Here is a 14,891-nt window from a genome sequence, read left to right as displayed (position 1 = left end):
AGTTGCTATGTAGACTTCTTCTTTCAATTTATTTCTGTCTTATCATGAAGTTAATTGTTTGAAGTCATGTCTATCTGAAATTAACCTTCAGTCTCTAAAATATATGTTGATCACACTTGTAATGCACTTACAAAACAAAATCATCTCAAAAATGTTGAAGAGATTTTGAATCTTGGGCACAAAAATGCCACAGTTACAGCTGAAGAGCAAAAATAATCTAAGTTAACTTTTCAGGACAGAGCTCTCTGTATTGATTCAATGACATGCACCCTTGGGACAAGAATCAAGGAGCATGCACAGGCCAGACACTACATCAACTTCTATATACAACTATCACAGTGAGGTTTGTAATGACTCTCCTAAATCAGCCATTTTAAAATCACTGCTAAAAGTGCAGTGTGTGTTCTGTGTTAAATCGTGATATTGAACCTTAGACCTTCCAGACTGCAAATGTGTCTGTGAAATGCTAAGTCAAGTCCAGCCTAGGTAACAAACTCCTTGAAAAAATTTGATATTACACAGATGTAAAATATATTTCATAAGACATAAGTAAGAAAAAGTATTACCTTCAACATGAAAACCTCAATATGATAAATCTGATAACCTTAGCACTTTCACCAGATAGTCTTTTAACTTTTCAGAAATTCAACCCTGATAAGTTTGACCTATACAGGAGCTGAAGAACAAAAAAAAAAAGTTTTTGCATTAGGATTGCTGCAAAGAGTTGATTGAATCGCATGTTAGAACATAATTAAATATATCATTTAGTTTTAAAGATTAAATGTTCCCTGTGCATAGAATGGATAACCTGGCTAGTTGTTTTGATGTATTACATACAAGGCAATGCCAGAAAACTAAATTTTTAGGAGAGACTTAAGCAGGTTCTGCATACATAAGAAGAGACCAGACCAAAGTCATGTCTACATGTGAGCATGCCTTAGTAGTACCCAGGCTACTTTAAAGGCTTGTCTATGTCACTTTCCAAAAGTGTTCAGATTACAGGATTTCATGTACTTTGATTCATTCACAATTTTTTATCCTATGTGTTTACTTTTTATCACCTAGCAGAAAGGTACTTGTGTTTATACTCTGTACTCTAGTTGCATAAGATGGTGCATCCTCATATCATTGTATATGTAACAACAAACAATAAAGGATGAAAATCCAAACCAATACATACAGAGATGAAAAATTTACTTTTAATAACTGAGTAAGATGATTGGATACTTCATCTGACCCGATGAAGCTCTGTGCATGCAGCTTGAAAGGTCATCCAAAAAGAAATAAGGCAAGTACAGTCCAAAGAAGTCTTCGTTCAAGTACTATCCTCTCTGCCTTAACTTCCTGTTAAATAAAAATTAAGTAAGTTTTCCATACCTTAGGTAATGGGAACATAAACCAGGCAATAAGAACCTTTTAATATGATCCTTTACAATTGTAAGAAAATGTGAAATCATACTACAAAACTACCCAGATAATACTTACATTTTGATCTTTATTACAAACTCATTTTCCAAATATTTTGATTAAGATAAAAAACTAAACACACACACACACACTCATTTAGCTTCATACATTTTTATTAATTTTATGGTCTCATACTAGTGAGATACATAACAGGAAAACTGCAATAGCATAGGTCCAACAATCATTAGGGTTGATTAGACAATTTGGCTTTCAAACTAAACCTAGGTTGGAAAATACAGTTCACGGACAAGGAAATATATAGTTAATGATGGTGATTGGAAAGAATGAATTATAGTTTGTTAGTGTAACATCAGAAGAAAAGCTCTCTCTTAAATTTTCTCTCTCTCTCATTTTTTTTTTTTACAGACACATATTCCTATCCAAATCCTGATTATTATTTTTTCTATGACAAAACATCAGATAAATTCAATAATCTAGATATTTTGACCATTCTTTATATCTTTGATTAATCAACAAATGACTAATTCTTAGTCTACTGATTAAGGTACATTCAAAAATAAATCCAATAGTTTTAAATGAAACTACACCATGGAATTCCTTTCCACCCCATTCTACCCAGTTATGTATTTCTAACAAAATCATAGTTGAAAATCATTTTTTAAGAACAAATTTTAAAATCTTTAATATTTGTAGACCAAGAAAAGCCCTTAAAACATACACTTATTATTAACTGAATTTAGGATTACAACAGCAAAAAAGGAAGATTGGAACAATTGGTTATACACATCTTTCACAATAATATAATTCAGGATAAGCAATTTCTTTCACAGTGCAACATATATTCAATCAAGAACAATTTTCTGGACACCACAAAATGGTCAAGTCCTCAAGATTTACACTTGACAAACTCTGAAAGTTACATAAACGTGTTATCTTTGTATCAACAAAAAACTATCTTTAGATCTGTACACCCACTATACTGCTTATAAAAACAAAACAGTCTCCTCCACTCTTCAGTCTTGCTCCTTGCTTCAGTGAACAGTGTCCCCTGCTGTCACATACAAAATACTCCAATATTCCATGATGACTGAATCAAAAATCACTAAATAGTTTTATCTGTGCAGGAATAAACTTGTGGCACAAGTAACACCTACAGCCAATAGCTCTGACACTTCAATGAGGAGAAGCCTAGACAAACTATTAACTGAAGCAATATGGACTGAGCTTTAGCTCTCGCCCACGGGTAATGTTTTTCTGAAGCTGAGAGGAATGGGTCACATTAGACTACATCCCATAGCTTTGATAGCCTGGCACAGGTTGGTTAAAAGGCTGATACCCTGGTCCCATCATCATTGGGCCCGCAGTTAACATCAGTTGGGGTTCAGGAGCTAAATAGACAAAAAACAACAACTTTAAAACATAATAGTTTCTACCTCATTTTTTGTACTTTTTAAGATTAAGATTTTTCATTCCTGATTTGAATATTTCAAAATCAAGACTACCAAAAATTCTTAAACCTCTTAGCAATAAACTTTAGGAGTCAGACAGAATTAACAACCTTTGCAAAGCTAGTAGAATAACTTCTGAATTTGTTTTTCATTAATTTAGTATTTTACATATGTGTATATATATATATATATATATATATATATATATATATGGTGGAATATAACTTAAGAAAAATGTCTAAACTTACCATAAACTATTGGTTTTTGATCATTCTGGGCTGATTCTTCCAATCTTTCATTTTCATGTTCATCTAACTTGTCCACCTAAACAACAAGCAATATTCAATTATTCTACATTAACTATTCAATGGTACTTATAGTACACAAGCAAACTGAAGAACATGCACAAACTTCTATGTTTGAAATACTATACTTTGTTCTTAGGCCTACTTTATACTCTTTCTACAGCCTAGCATCCCAAGGGTATGTAGAAGTATACTTTAAACAACATACACAAGTAAATTTAATGATTAAATCTATTCATCTATTTCTGATGGTTGAAATCTTTTAGTAAATTAGCTAAAAACAACAACACACCTAACTTAAATTAACAATTCAAAAAGATACCTACTGATGGAGTCAGTTGAGGAAATTGATACCACCATGATTTCATTTATCATTAACTTATTTAATGTTTCTAGTTATTAGATAACTTTGTTTCCTTTTTCTGTCTTTGCTCTTTTTTTCAGTATTTTCTTCATTTTAAAAGCATTAAAGCTTTTTCTCCGAGTCAGCTTGTTTTTTATTTCATGTTGGTAAAAATTAATTGGTAATTGAGTGTTTTCTATTCTTTTGTTGATCCTACTTCACCCTTTCCATATGTTTTTTTATGAAGGCACATGACAACATTAAAATTAGATTTCTCTCTGATTTCCTATCTCAAATCACTTACAAAATAAAAACAACTGAAATGTACAGAGTTAGAATTATAGTCTAATAGATTTTTACACATCCTTCAGAAAAACTAATTAAATAAAAAGAAAATTCAAACAGAAAACCCTGCTTTCATAAGATATCCATTTATGTTAGTTTTGATAATTTACAAGATATTTCATTATAAGCTTTCCACAAGATGGACTAATGCATAATGCCCTTAGACCTTTGATTGAAAAATCATAGCCACCAGAGAATACATTTAAATACAAAATATTCATGATTATTGCTTTACGATTATTTCATATTCTTACCACCTTAAAAAACATTAAAATCATGATTCATTCCAATAAATTTCATTATTTCAACTGGGCCTTATCAAAGTCTTTTTTTTCTTTATGCATATTATTTCTTTCTGGTTGGACAACTCATAAGCCTGGGTAGAAGCAAAAGCTTAGAAATGTTTTGTCTCAGACAGAAGTGTAGAAGGTTATAGCATAAAACATCATGTTCAGTTCACAGAAACAATCTTTTCATTTTTATTGATTACAGAAAAGATATTTAATATTATTAAATAATATCTTATGAGCAACAAATGATGATGTACCTTTGTGATGTACTCTTTGAGGACTTGGATTAAGTAGGGCATGGCAAAGTCCATGATTCCATGACGCCAGGAGAGTTCCAGAATGACATCAGGATGGAGAAGATAGTAGCAATAGAATAGGCATGCACCAAAACATTCATAATTCTTCTCCTCAAGGAACCAGGCCAGCAGTTCTTCAGCTATATCAGCCATCTTAGACTCAGAAGCATATTCCATTGCATCCTAACACAAGATAAAAAAAAAAAAGGTGTTCATATAGTTACTTTTAACACTCTCTATACGGGCTCGGTCAATTTGATCGACCACGTGACCTCTTTGTACTCCTTCAAAGTCTTTATAGATTTGACACTACTAACTTTTAATATAATGTGTATATTTGAACAAAATTTGTCAGTCTTTCAGTAAACATTATAAGTCTTTCACATACAAAAAATCATATTTTGTAGTGAAGTATTTTTAATAAAATAAAGATTTGTCTGTAAATATAGAGTATTTCAACACTATTTGTTTTAAATAGTCCATGTGCAAAGTAATTTTCATGTTAAGATTAAAAATACTTTTCTTCATCTAAAAAATCTCAAATTTCATTTGTGTAATCTCTAAAACCTCCTAAATAAATTAGGTGTTTGTTTTCAGTAAAACTTTATAGTTTATCTGTAATTTTCTCTACCCTAACTCTATACTAACCTCATAACAACTAAAAAAATTTTTTTTAAAATTCAAATTACCCTCTTTTTATTTCTAGAATGACTTCAAATATAACATGAAACTACATCCGTTTATCCTATATAGCTTTAAACTTGTAACAGTATACACTTATTTATAATTAAGTTTTATTGCTCTTTGAACTGTGTTTAACTACTATTCGTACCATTATAACTTGTCAATCACTTGGGGAACATACAGCTCATGTTATGCTGTTGAATTACATTACCTATTAGCTACTCTTAGCTGCTCTCGTGCGTGCCTCGTGATATATTTTTATTATATTATTACTTATTTTACCTAATCTTTCCTAATCTAACCTTTCCAAAAAATACTTAAAACTACAGTTTTCGTGTCACATGATTTGAAAAATATTGACTTTTGCAGCATTTCACTCTTTGCCACATATGATGGCAATGTACATGAGTATGACCTATTTTACATATGATATCCAAAGTCTGCAGCCGAGTTCCCTGGGAAACAGATATACATTTTACAACCCTTGATGGTTGCCATGCCCACCTTCTATACCTTGCCTTGAGATTCACAATGTACATGTAGTTAGTTGCCACAAGTGTACATAGTCATTAGAAAGAGCAAGCTTTATGCTACACTCTACCAGTGGTTAATTTCAAATTGGCAGGTAGTTTTCACCACGGTGTACATGTAACTGCTGTTCGTATTGTTGTCCGCTTGATCAACTATAGCACTTATGGTGGTTTCTTACCTAAATATTTTATAGTTAGAGACAAACTGTATTTAGGTCTTATTTTTGAATTTTAGTTAATTATATATTATGTTTTAAAAATCATATTTGATAGTTTAATAATTTTTATAAGTTTAACTTGTAACCTAGATTGTGAAAGATTATAAAGAAGATGGTATATATAAGTGCCACCTTGTTTCTGCAACATGCCTCTGCATGGTGTCTGATGAAATACTTTTATAAAACTCGTGGGCATTAGCTGATCTATAGGCATAAATGATAATAGACAAAGAATTTCAAAGGAAAATTTAAAATAAGCTATAAGTGAAAAGATAAAGACGTGAAATTACGCATACAAGAAAAATACGATTATCCTAGTGTATTTCTAAGTAGAGTTGAAAGGTATGTACGTATTTTTATTTGTTAATTTGAAACATTTCATGGCACTGTATGTTGATGATAATAGCTAGTTAGTGATATAGTAAAGAAAAAGGAAAATAAAATATAAATATTTATCTTAAAAAACTTTCAATAATCATTTATGAGATTTTAGAGATTATACAAATGAAATATAAAAACTGTAAAAAATAGTATTTTCATACTCCATATAAAAATCACGTTGCAGATGAACTATTTAGAGTGAGATTGCAAATAACTATATTAAATAACGAATTTTTTTTATTAGAAATAGTACCAAAAATTAAATGTATTTTTCTGATACTACATACTTTTAGAAATGTTCTTGTCAAATTTTAAACTATTTCATATACTAGTTTTATTTTCGGAATGAAATACGACGAGAGCAATGTTACATACTAAAAAATTAGTAGCTGGTAGTCATAAGGTTAAGTGGTTTTAACACTTTTAAGAAAATGTTTCATCACAGGATGCAAATCACACACAAACATCTACTCTTTTTTTAATGTTTTTTTTCTTCGGTTTGGGGCGAATTACCAGCACTCAGTCAATCTATTTCAGGTTGATTTGATTTCTTACAATTTTCTGTTTACATATATTACCACATGAGCAGCAGCAAAAAAATCATGCCAGTTTTCTAAAACAGATAAACTACATCTAACAACAGAATCTGATGTGAATGATTGCTTTGAACTACTACTATTATTACTAGTAGCTTTTACTGATTCAGACCTTAAGGATTCAATATAGAATTTTTATGCCTTATCAAAGTTACTGTTATCAAGATGTGAACAGCAAATACCTTAAATAGCCTATCCTTCTTACAAAGTTCCACTGACTGTTTCCAGCGATTATTTCCTTTGTACAAGTATGCAGCGATTCGTCGGAATTCAATGAGTTCATGCTTTTCTAAGCATTGAGCAAGAGCTATATTGTCAAAGTTATCGAAAGCATCAATGGATGTTCTAAGACCCTGGAAATCTTCTTCATCAATGAGGAGACCATTGAGAGCTTCATTAATAGCCTTGTTGTTTAGATTCTGAACTGAACGCAAGTATGGCTTTACCAATGGTAGGTGATTTACCTATGATGTTTAGTAAAGAAAAAAGATATGGTTGAAAAAGCTATCAAACAAGTAGTACTTTCTTCAATAAAGCAAATTATAAACTTTAAAATATACCTTTTTCAGCAAGTTGGCATTATATTTGCATTAAAAAAATTAATCATACACAAAGAAATTATATCTGAAACACATACTTCAAACAATGAGCAATACTGAACATAATATTTTTATATTCATCTTATTATAAATGATATGAAAGCACTACATGACACCTGTATACTATGCCATTATACCACATACCTGTAATTGTCAACCTAAATTTCACATTATTATTAGTGACTATACAATCACAGACATAATGATTCAATGCACTACACAATTTTAATGAAAGTTTCTAGTAAAATATCCTAATGTATTATTAAAAGTAATGTATAGTATTTATCTTATTTAATTTACAAAAGTTACTTATGCAGTCCTCTCAGAAATCACATACAGCAATTTCAAAAATATTCCTCTCTTAACCTAAGCTCATGCAAGGACAAATTCCATGATAAGGCTTCACAGTTTCAAATAACAAACACGAAATTTTGTAAAGGAAAAACAGAAATTTCAAAATAATTATTTCATATAAAAACCCTTTTTTTTAGTTAGGTGATTTGAAAATGTGATCAAAGAAGGCTTCTGATGTAATAATTAAGAGTTTAACAATTTAAAATCTAGTGAGGGAAAAAAGGAACTGTACAATAGAAAGATTGCCAGGAGAAAAACACTTCCAACTTTCAGACAATATATTTATAATTTCACTACTTTTAAACACTTGGTAGTTGTAGAACAAAAAATGTAGTCACTTGACTTTCACATTCTGACACCATAAACTTGAAAAATTCACTGTTTTCAAACTATTTAAGCTGTAAATAAGTAATAAACATGTATGAAGACCAGAGGTATGCATTTTTGTTTTGTATGTTGACTTTTATCTATGCAAGCAACATCAGTAACATATACATCAAAACAAAATTCTAAATATGAACATTTCAGTTAGCTTTTTTTCTGTAGGTGATTTCAGTGAAGAGACCAAACAGAATTTTTAAAGATTAGTGATGTCATTTGACCTTGCAAAAAAAAACAAGATACTGTATTGGAAAGGGATAAATAGTTTGTTGGTCTGCATCAAGTTATGTTGCAATAAAAATCAGTGTTTATTTTTTTAAAAACAGAGAAAAAGACTTTCACTTTCATACCAAAGATTCATTATTTATTTACTTAATTTTACTTATGCCTATTATCCAGGTTTTGTATAACTTAGACACCAGTAAGCTTCAAGGAAGTACAATTTTTCAAAATTTGTTGATGTGAAAATTGTACATCCAAACTATTCAAATCATGTTGAATATTTATGCATGATTTTGACCTTTCCCAAATTTGGTTTGAGAAAACTATGCTAAGAAAAACTCCATGATTACTTCTTAACATACAAAGTCTACACCATAAAAGGTGGTGTATTTTATAACAACTAGAGAATAAGGCTCACAATTAAAGATACCCAAACTTTTGCGAAGAAAAGATTACTTCAGAAGTTGAAATGGAATTCACATCTGAAGAAACAGTTTATTTAGTTATTTATACCTACTGAATGAGGCTGTTTATTTACACTTCTGAATACTCATGCATGGGGTTATCCACTCATGGTTTGGTTTCCATGTTTCACAAAAAATGCTATTGTCAAAAACTGAGCTAGTTTTCTACTAAACAGTGTAGAATATAAATTAAGTTTTTAAGCTTTCACTAACAAGTATAAAGTTCAACTTTACCCTGGTAAAAAGGTTCACAGCTCGTGTATGGTCCATTCGTGCTGACAGGACAAGCAACAAATCATTTAGTAACATTGGTTTGTAATCTAGATAAAACTGAATGGCTTTGTAGTAGAGCTCAATGTTTGCTACTTTGGCTATCATTTCTTTAAAGTGCCCTTCCCGCCATGCTTCACTTGGATGGTTTATCATAGTAACAACTGCATTGTCAAACTCTTCATACTTGTCATATAGGAACACCAATTCAGCCCATAAGTGAGCTTGTTCTGCTGCCCGCAGCACCTACAAGTTGATAATTCGAGTTATTTTAATGTACAAGCATAATATACAGTTAATAAAATCTTATGTTACTGTAAGTCCATCACTTTAGATATGGTTTAATCCTTATATTTTAAATCAACCTAGTTCCCAAATAAGCCAAGCTTAGAGAAACAGGTTAATCAACTAATCTTTAATTTTTTCTTTTTGTTTTTACCAAAAAACTGAAGAAAATACTAAATTCTGTATAACTTTGATAGAGTTATATAAAAAATTATGTCTTTTATATTACATTTAATTACAAATCAAAGAAATTAAAGGCTTCACGATCCTTTCTGGGAATGTACAATTACATATAAATCAGCAAAACAATGCTTTCATAAAAAGATAAAACAGATAAAAAACTTACCTTTGGAATGTTGACTCGAGACCAGAAAAGTTCTAAGTGTTCTTTCATCTTGGAAGGTTTGTACTTTGAGTACAGAATAGCTAATTCTGTAAACATTCCCATGTGGGCTCTTTCTAGACCTACAGTTCAGAAGTTACCAATTAAAAGAAGGAAAACTGTAAAACAACAACAACTAAATCAATGGAAAACAAAATATATGGCCCAATTACAAGATACCAAGGGCTCTGATCCAAAATAACTTTTGCAACCACTGAGTAGTTCAAAAATTATGTGGTTCACGAAGGTATTCGGTCTCACATTTAATAAGTTGTTTAAAATATGAGCAACAGTAAGCTCAGTTTAACACTTATCTTTAAACACACATACACACACACTGGCATTACTATTGGAATATTTTGAAAATCTTTTTTAGAGCTACTAACTTTCAAAGATGTTATCATGTGCCTAGAGTGTACAAGTATTTTGCTCTACAACTGGGGAACTGTATTACATTTGAAGAGCATAAAAATCCTATACTACTTACAAATAACTGATTGCAAAGATAGGTCTACAGATGAACATTACACTGTCCATTCAATAATAGATTGCCAATTTGGCCACTGAAGCTATTAGCTGGCAATCAAAACCAGAAGGATAATGAAAATAGGACCAAGCCATGCATATTTAAGAGGGGTTGATATCTGTTAATGATCATCCATGAACCCTCTTTTGCAGCCAATTCCACATGTACGCCTTCACTTTATAGGGATATGTCAAAGAGCTTTCTGTATCTTTGGCTCTGTACATTAAAACAACAGTCCATATTAAACTGCACCATTCACAGAATAAACAGTAAATATATTCACTACTCCTGTAGTTTCAGTATTTTGAAGGTGACAATGTGTTTTTTTTCCAAAGGATCATTCTAATGAATTACATAATGAATTTTACATTCTCTGAAAAAGCAGAACTAGAACATGACATAATAGGTGTATCGCCATTTGAATATTATATAGTATCAACAATAGGTAAGAGTGATTTAATCAAGAGTCACTGACCTCCCAACAAGTGCTTTGGTAGTAAGCAACAAATAAAACAAAATAAATGGTTTCGAACACACCTAAAGCTGCTTCTAGGAGACTAATCAGTTCTTCAAAGTAGCCTCTATCTTGATAGTAGTTGATGAGGTCTTCTAGCTCATCAGCATGTACCACTATGTGAAGCCCACACATCTGGGCAAGGCGGAATTCTTCACTATCCACACATGCGAAACACACCTAAGAAACAGAGAAATTTAAACTTGAAATTGTAGCAAACTAACATGCTATCAAATTTAGGTTTCTTAAAGTATTAATAAATAATATTACAACCAACTGCCTAAATAACAATTTACTATAACACTTAAACAATTTCATACATGTTGTTTAAAAGCAGGGTTAGTTGGAGAATTGTTCTTCATATTTAACTCTTTCAGCTTGGGCTCGGTCCCGGGGACTGACCTCGGAACCATTTTGTGCTTCTTATAGTTTTCATGCTATAACTTTTAAATTAGTAAGCAAATGTTAAAAAATATGGCAGATTATCAGAAAACATTACAATGCTTTCATACGCAAATATCAATTTGTTTTACTAAGTCTTCAAGTTTGTTAAACAATGTTTTTCTCATGTCTTTTTTTTTTTTACTTTTCACATGTTGCCTATTTATCATGTAAAGTAATATATATATATATATATATACAAGACTACCCCAATCTAGTAGTCTCCCGACATTTCATGAAGGTTCGAGAAGGAAGTGGCGGGATACAAGAGTCACGTGACCTGCGTTGTCGTAACAGTATTATAAAATACCAATTAGTAATATTTTTGAAAAGCCATATCCTATGGAAGTAAACTTAATTGTAAATGCATACATTTTGAAGAGTTACTGTCTTCTGGAGAGAAAAAAATATGTTCATAAAATTGTTTTCTTATTGAAAATTTATCCTGGTGTAAGTGATTTTGTTAACAGTTGTTCTACTTTTTTAGATTTTATTTTCACATAACATTTACATGGCTTTTAATTCTGTTTATAAACTCACGTCTTTACATCCATAGCATGAATGTGAACTATTATTTGGTTTAACACCTTATCAACAAAGGGTGTATCTGTTGGAATCACACTCCAATTACAATTTTTTTAGAGTGGCGGTGTGTACTTCTGTATTGCCACCCCAGTAGCACAGTGGCATGTCTAGGGACTTACAACGCTAGAAGCCGGGTTTCAATACCCGTTGTGAGCAGAGCAGACATACCCCTTTGTTATCTTTGTGCTTAGCTAGAAACAAACAAACAAAACGTCTGTATTGTTTTAAATAAGAACATTTCTGGTTTACTTTTCTAGCTTTATAAATCAGTCACACACATAGCACACAAGTAATAAATATGGAATAAGTCTGTGAGCTACATATCTCTGATGTATTTCCCTTGTTTCTAAAGACATATTAACAAACAAACACTAAAACAACAAAGTTATGCCTAAAGATAGTTGAATGTTTCGCGTAATTTTAAAACAGGGTCCTCATTCTTCAATCTCTAGGTGCCGGGCGTTGATGAGCATGGTCTTCCACTGATCCCTCCATGTCTTCTGTTGCTCTAATCCTTTCTATAGTGGTAATTCCTAGTTCCTTGGCAAATGTTGATAGCAGCATCTGGCCGCACCCGTACCTCTTGGTAAATATAGATATATTTAAACTTTTGCTATCAGTACATAACGCTTTTAAGAGTCCTTGTTTTGCACATTATCGCTTTAGTGAAATATTTAAAATCCTTAAATCTGACGTGACACGTTTGCTCTGTCTATACAGTAACCTAAGTTATTTTTAATTTTGTAGTAGATTTATATTTAGATAACAGCTGTTTTCATGAAATATAAGGAAAACTGACAGCATGACCGACTTTAAACATCTGAAGCACTCTTTGTGCAGTTGTGAATATTAATCACTTTGAAGCAGACGAACACTGTTAGGTTTCGTAGAGTCGCTCGTACAGTATTTCACTTATCTTGGTAAGGTGTTGTAAAACAACAACAACAAAAAGAAACGTTTAATGTTTGTTATGAGATGTTTTATTAACTTTTTCCAGATGCAAATAATTTATTCACAGCGCAAGACAAACTAAATTTGAAGCAACATTTTTTAAATTAATTATACCAAAAGAAAAATATACTAGTGTTTAGGAAGTAATATGGTAAATACCCAGTAATTACGAAGTTTATAACACCCGTGTTTCATTTACTTTGTATGATAAAGCAGAGTTATTATTGTTCATACTTTTTTTACGATACCCACCGTCAGAGTTCCACCCCAAGGGATGGTCAGATTTCCAAAAATGTAATAACCTAGTCCATGACGTGGTTTTGTTGCTTAGTGGTAAGGATCTGTCATGCAAAAAATCCTGACATCCTAAACTAGTCACGGAAGGGATTGCGGACCTAAAGTATCTTCAGAAAAAAGATACCAGAAATGTTTACAAATGTATTTTACAGTCCCGTACTTCTTTCCTTCCAGACTACATAAACATACACTATTGATTACGTGCGTTTGTTCTCTGTAGGCTAAGTTTTTCGAGGCTCCTTTGACTTTCAAAGAAGAGTATTTGAGTTCTAAACAAATTAGAATTTAATAGCGGATACTGACCACATAATATCTTGTTATTGACCAAGTGACTGACTTGTAGCTGACTGTGCTAATCCGTAAGGATCAGTTAGTGTGTACGTAGACAGATGGCTCGCTGGTTAGGTGCATACATATTTGAGGCGACGATGTGAGCATGCGGCTTATCAGATTAAAACCAGACTTATTCTACGTTTGTACTTTGTTGATTGTGTGCTACATGTATAACACACTTAGCCCACACTTATTTCATATTTGTTATTACTTGATTGTGTGCTATGTGTATATCACACTAAGACCACACTTATTTCATGTTTCTTATTACCTGATTGTGTGCTACATGTATATCCCACAAAGCACACTTTTTAATGTTTGTTATTACTTGATTGTGTGCTACGTGTATATTGCACTAAGACCACACTTATTTCATGTTTCTTATTACCTGATTGTGTGCTACATGTATATCCCACAAAGCACACTTTTTAACGTTTGTTATTGTTTTATTACTCTATGGTGTATCACACCAAATTCACGCATTTTCTAAGTTTGTTATTCCAAAATTATCAATTGGTATTATCAATTGATATTTTTCAATAAGCATATAGCTATTCTATATTTGTTATTCCCTGGTTAGCACTTACTGCAACATACTGAACCAACACTCCCTCCATGTTTGAAAATACCTGCTTATTATGTCATATAGCACAATAAACCATACAAACCAAATCCTTTTGTTTTTCTCTTGGTTTATCTGTTACGTATTAGAATTTCAAATGGTCTGAAACCGAGCTAAACGATACTTTAAATTTAGTAGTGAAATTGTACTTTGGATTTAGCAGTTAAGTAAAAGCCGATGTATAGTCAGTTTATGACATTTGCCAACAAGATTGATACACACAGTTTTCTTTTTTAACACAAATGCGTTTTAATATACACGCAACAATACAATTTAAATAACAGTTATTACATATAGTTATTACAAACAATGATTTATAAACAAAAGTTTCACAATTTACAACCAAAATAATGTCTTCTTTCTAGTCTGGAATTTCTTCTCTATCTTATCGAGGGCTCACGATGAGGAGTTGATTACGAGTTGACGTAGGTATAATTCACTTAACAGGGAGCTAGCTAGCTTCGTCCTTCGTTATTTACCAGCCACACACGCCGAGTTTTCTACGATGAATTTATATAATGTTTTCGTAAAAATACTAATGTCCGATGAGAATCCACTGAAGTTAAATGATTTGAAATGTTCGAACTTTGTAAATGCCCCTGGTCAAATACATGAAGTTTTCCGTTTGATAAGCGTTATAACAATCACAGTTATAGTTTCCAAAGTTTATAGCACACTGACAATAGCGAACTAATAATAGATACTCTCCCTTAGGCGCGTCGCGTTGGTTATATTTATAAGCGTGTGGAGGTTTTCTAGAAATTTCAGTTTTACGTAGCAATACTGACGCTAACACAAGCG

General features: G+C 31.7%; 1 protein-coding gene across 1 annotated transcript in view; it reads right to left on the bottom strand.

Annotated features, from left to right (window-relative positions):
• Positions 1-1,562: 1,562 nt before the first annotated feature.
• The window catches only part of LOC106461341 (clathrin heavy chain 1-like), a 72,861-nt gene continuing 59,532 nt past the window's right edge, over positions 1,563-14,891 (bottom strand). The window contains exons 24-30 of the mRNA XM_022388209.1: positions 10,885-11,041; positions 9,786-9,904; positions 9,119-9,400; positions 7,047-7,328; positions 4,417-4,638; positions 3,125-3,200; positions 1,563-2,816 (exon numbers count right to left, since the gene is read on the bottom strand). Coding sequence (XP_022243917.1) covers positions 2,713-2,816; positions 3,125-3,200; positions 4,417-4,638; positions 7,047-7,328; positions 9,119-9,400; positions 9,786-9,904; positions 10,885-11,041 — 1,242 coding nt within the window. The 3' untranslated portion in view covers positions 1,563-2,712. The remainder of the gene's footprint in view (positions 2,817-3,124; positions 3,201-4,416; positions 4,639-7,046; positions 7,329-9,118; positions 9,401-9,785; positions 9,905-10,884; positions 11,042-14,891) is intronic.

This window comes from Limulus polyphemus, unplaced genomic scaffold (assembly GCF_000517525.1).
Source record: "Limulus polyphemus unplaced genomic scaffold, Limulus_polyphemus-2.1.2 Scaffold937, whole genome shotgun sequence".
Taxonomy (NCBI): Eukaryota; Metazoa; Arthropoda; class Merostomata; order Xiphosura; family Limulidae; genus Limulus; species Limulus polyphemus.
Note: the sequence above shows the minus strand (reverse complement) of the source record. Positions and strands in the feature narration are given on the sequence as shown.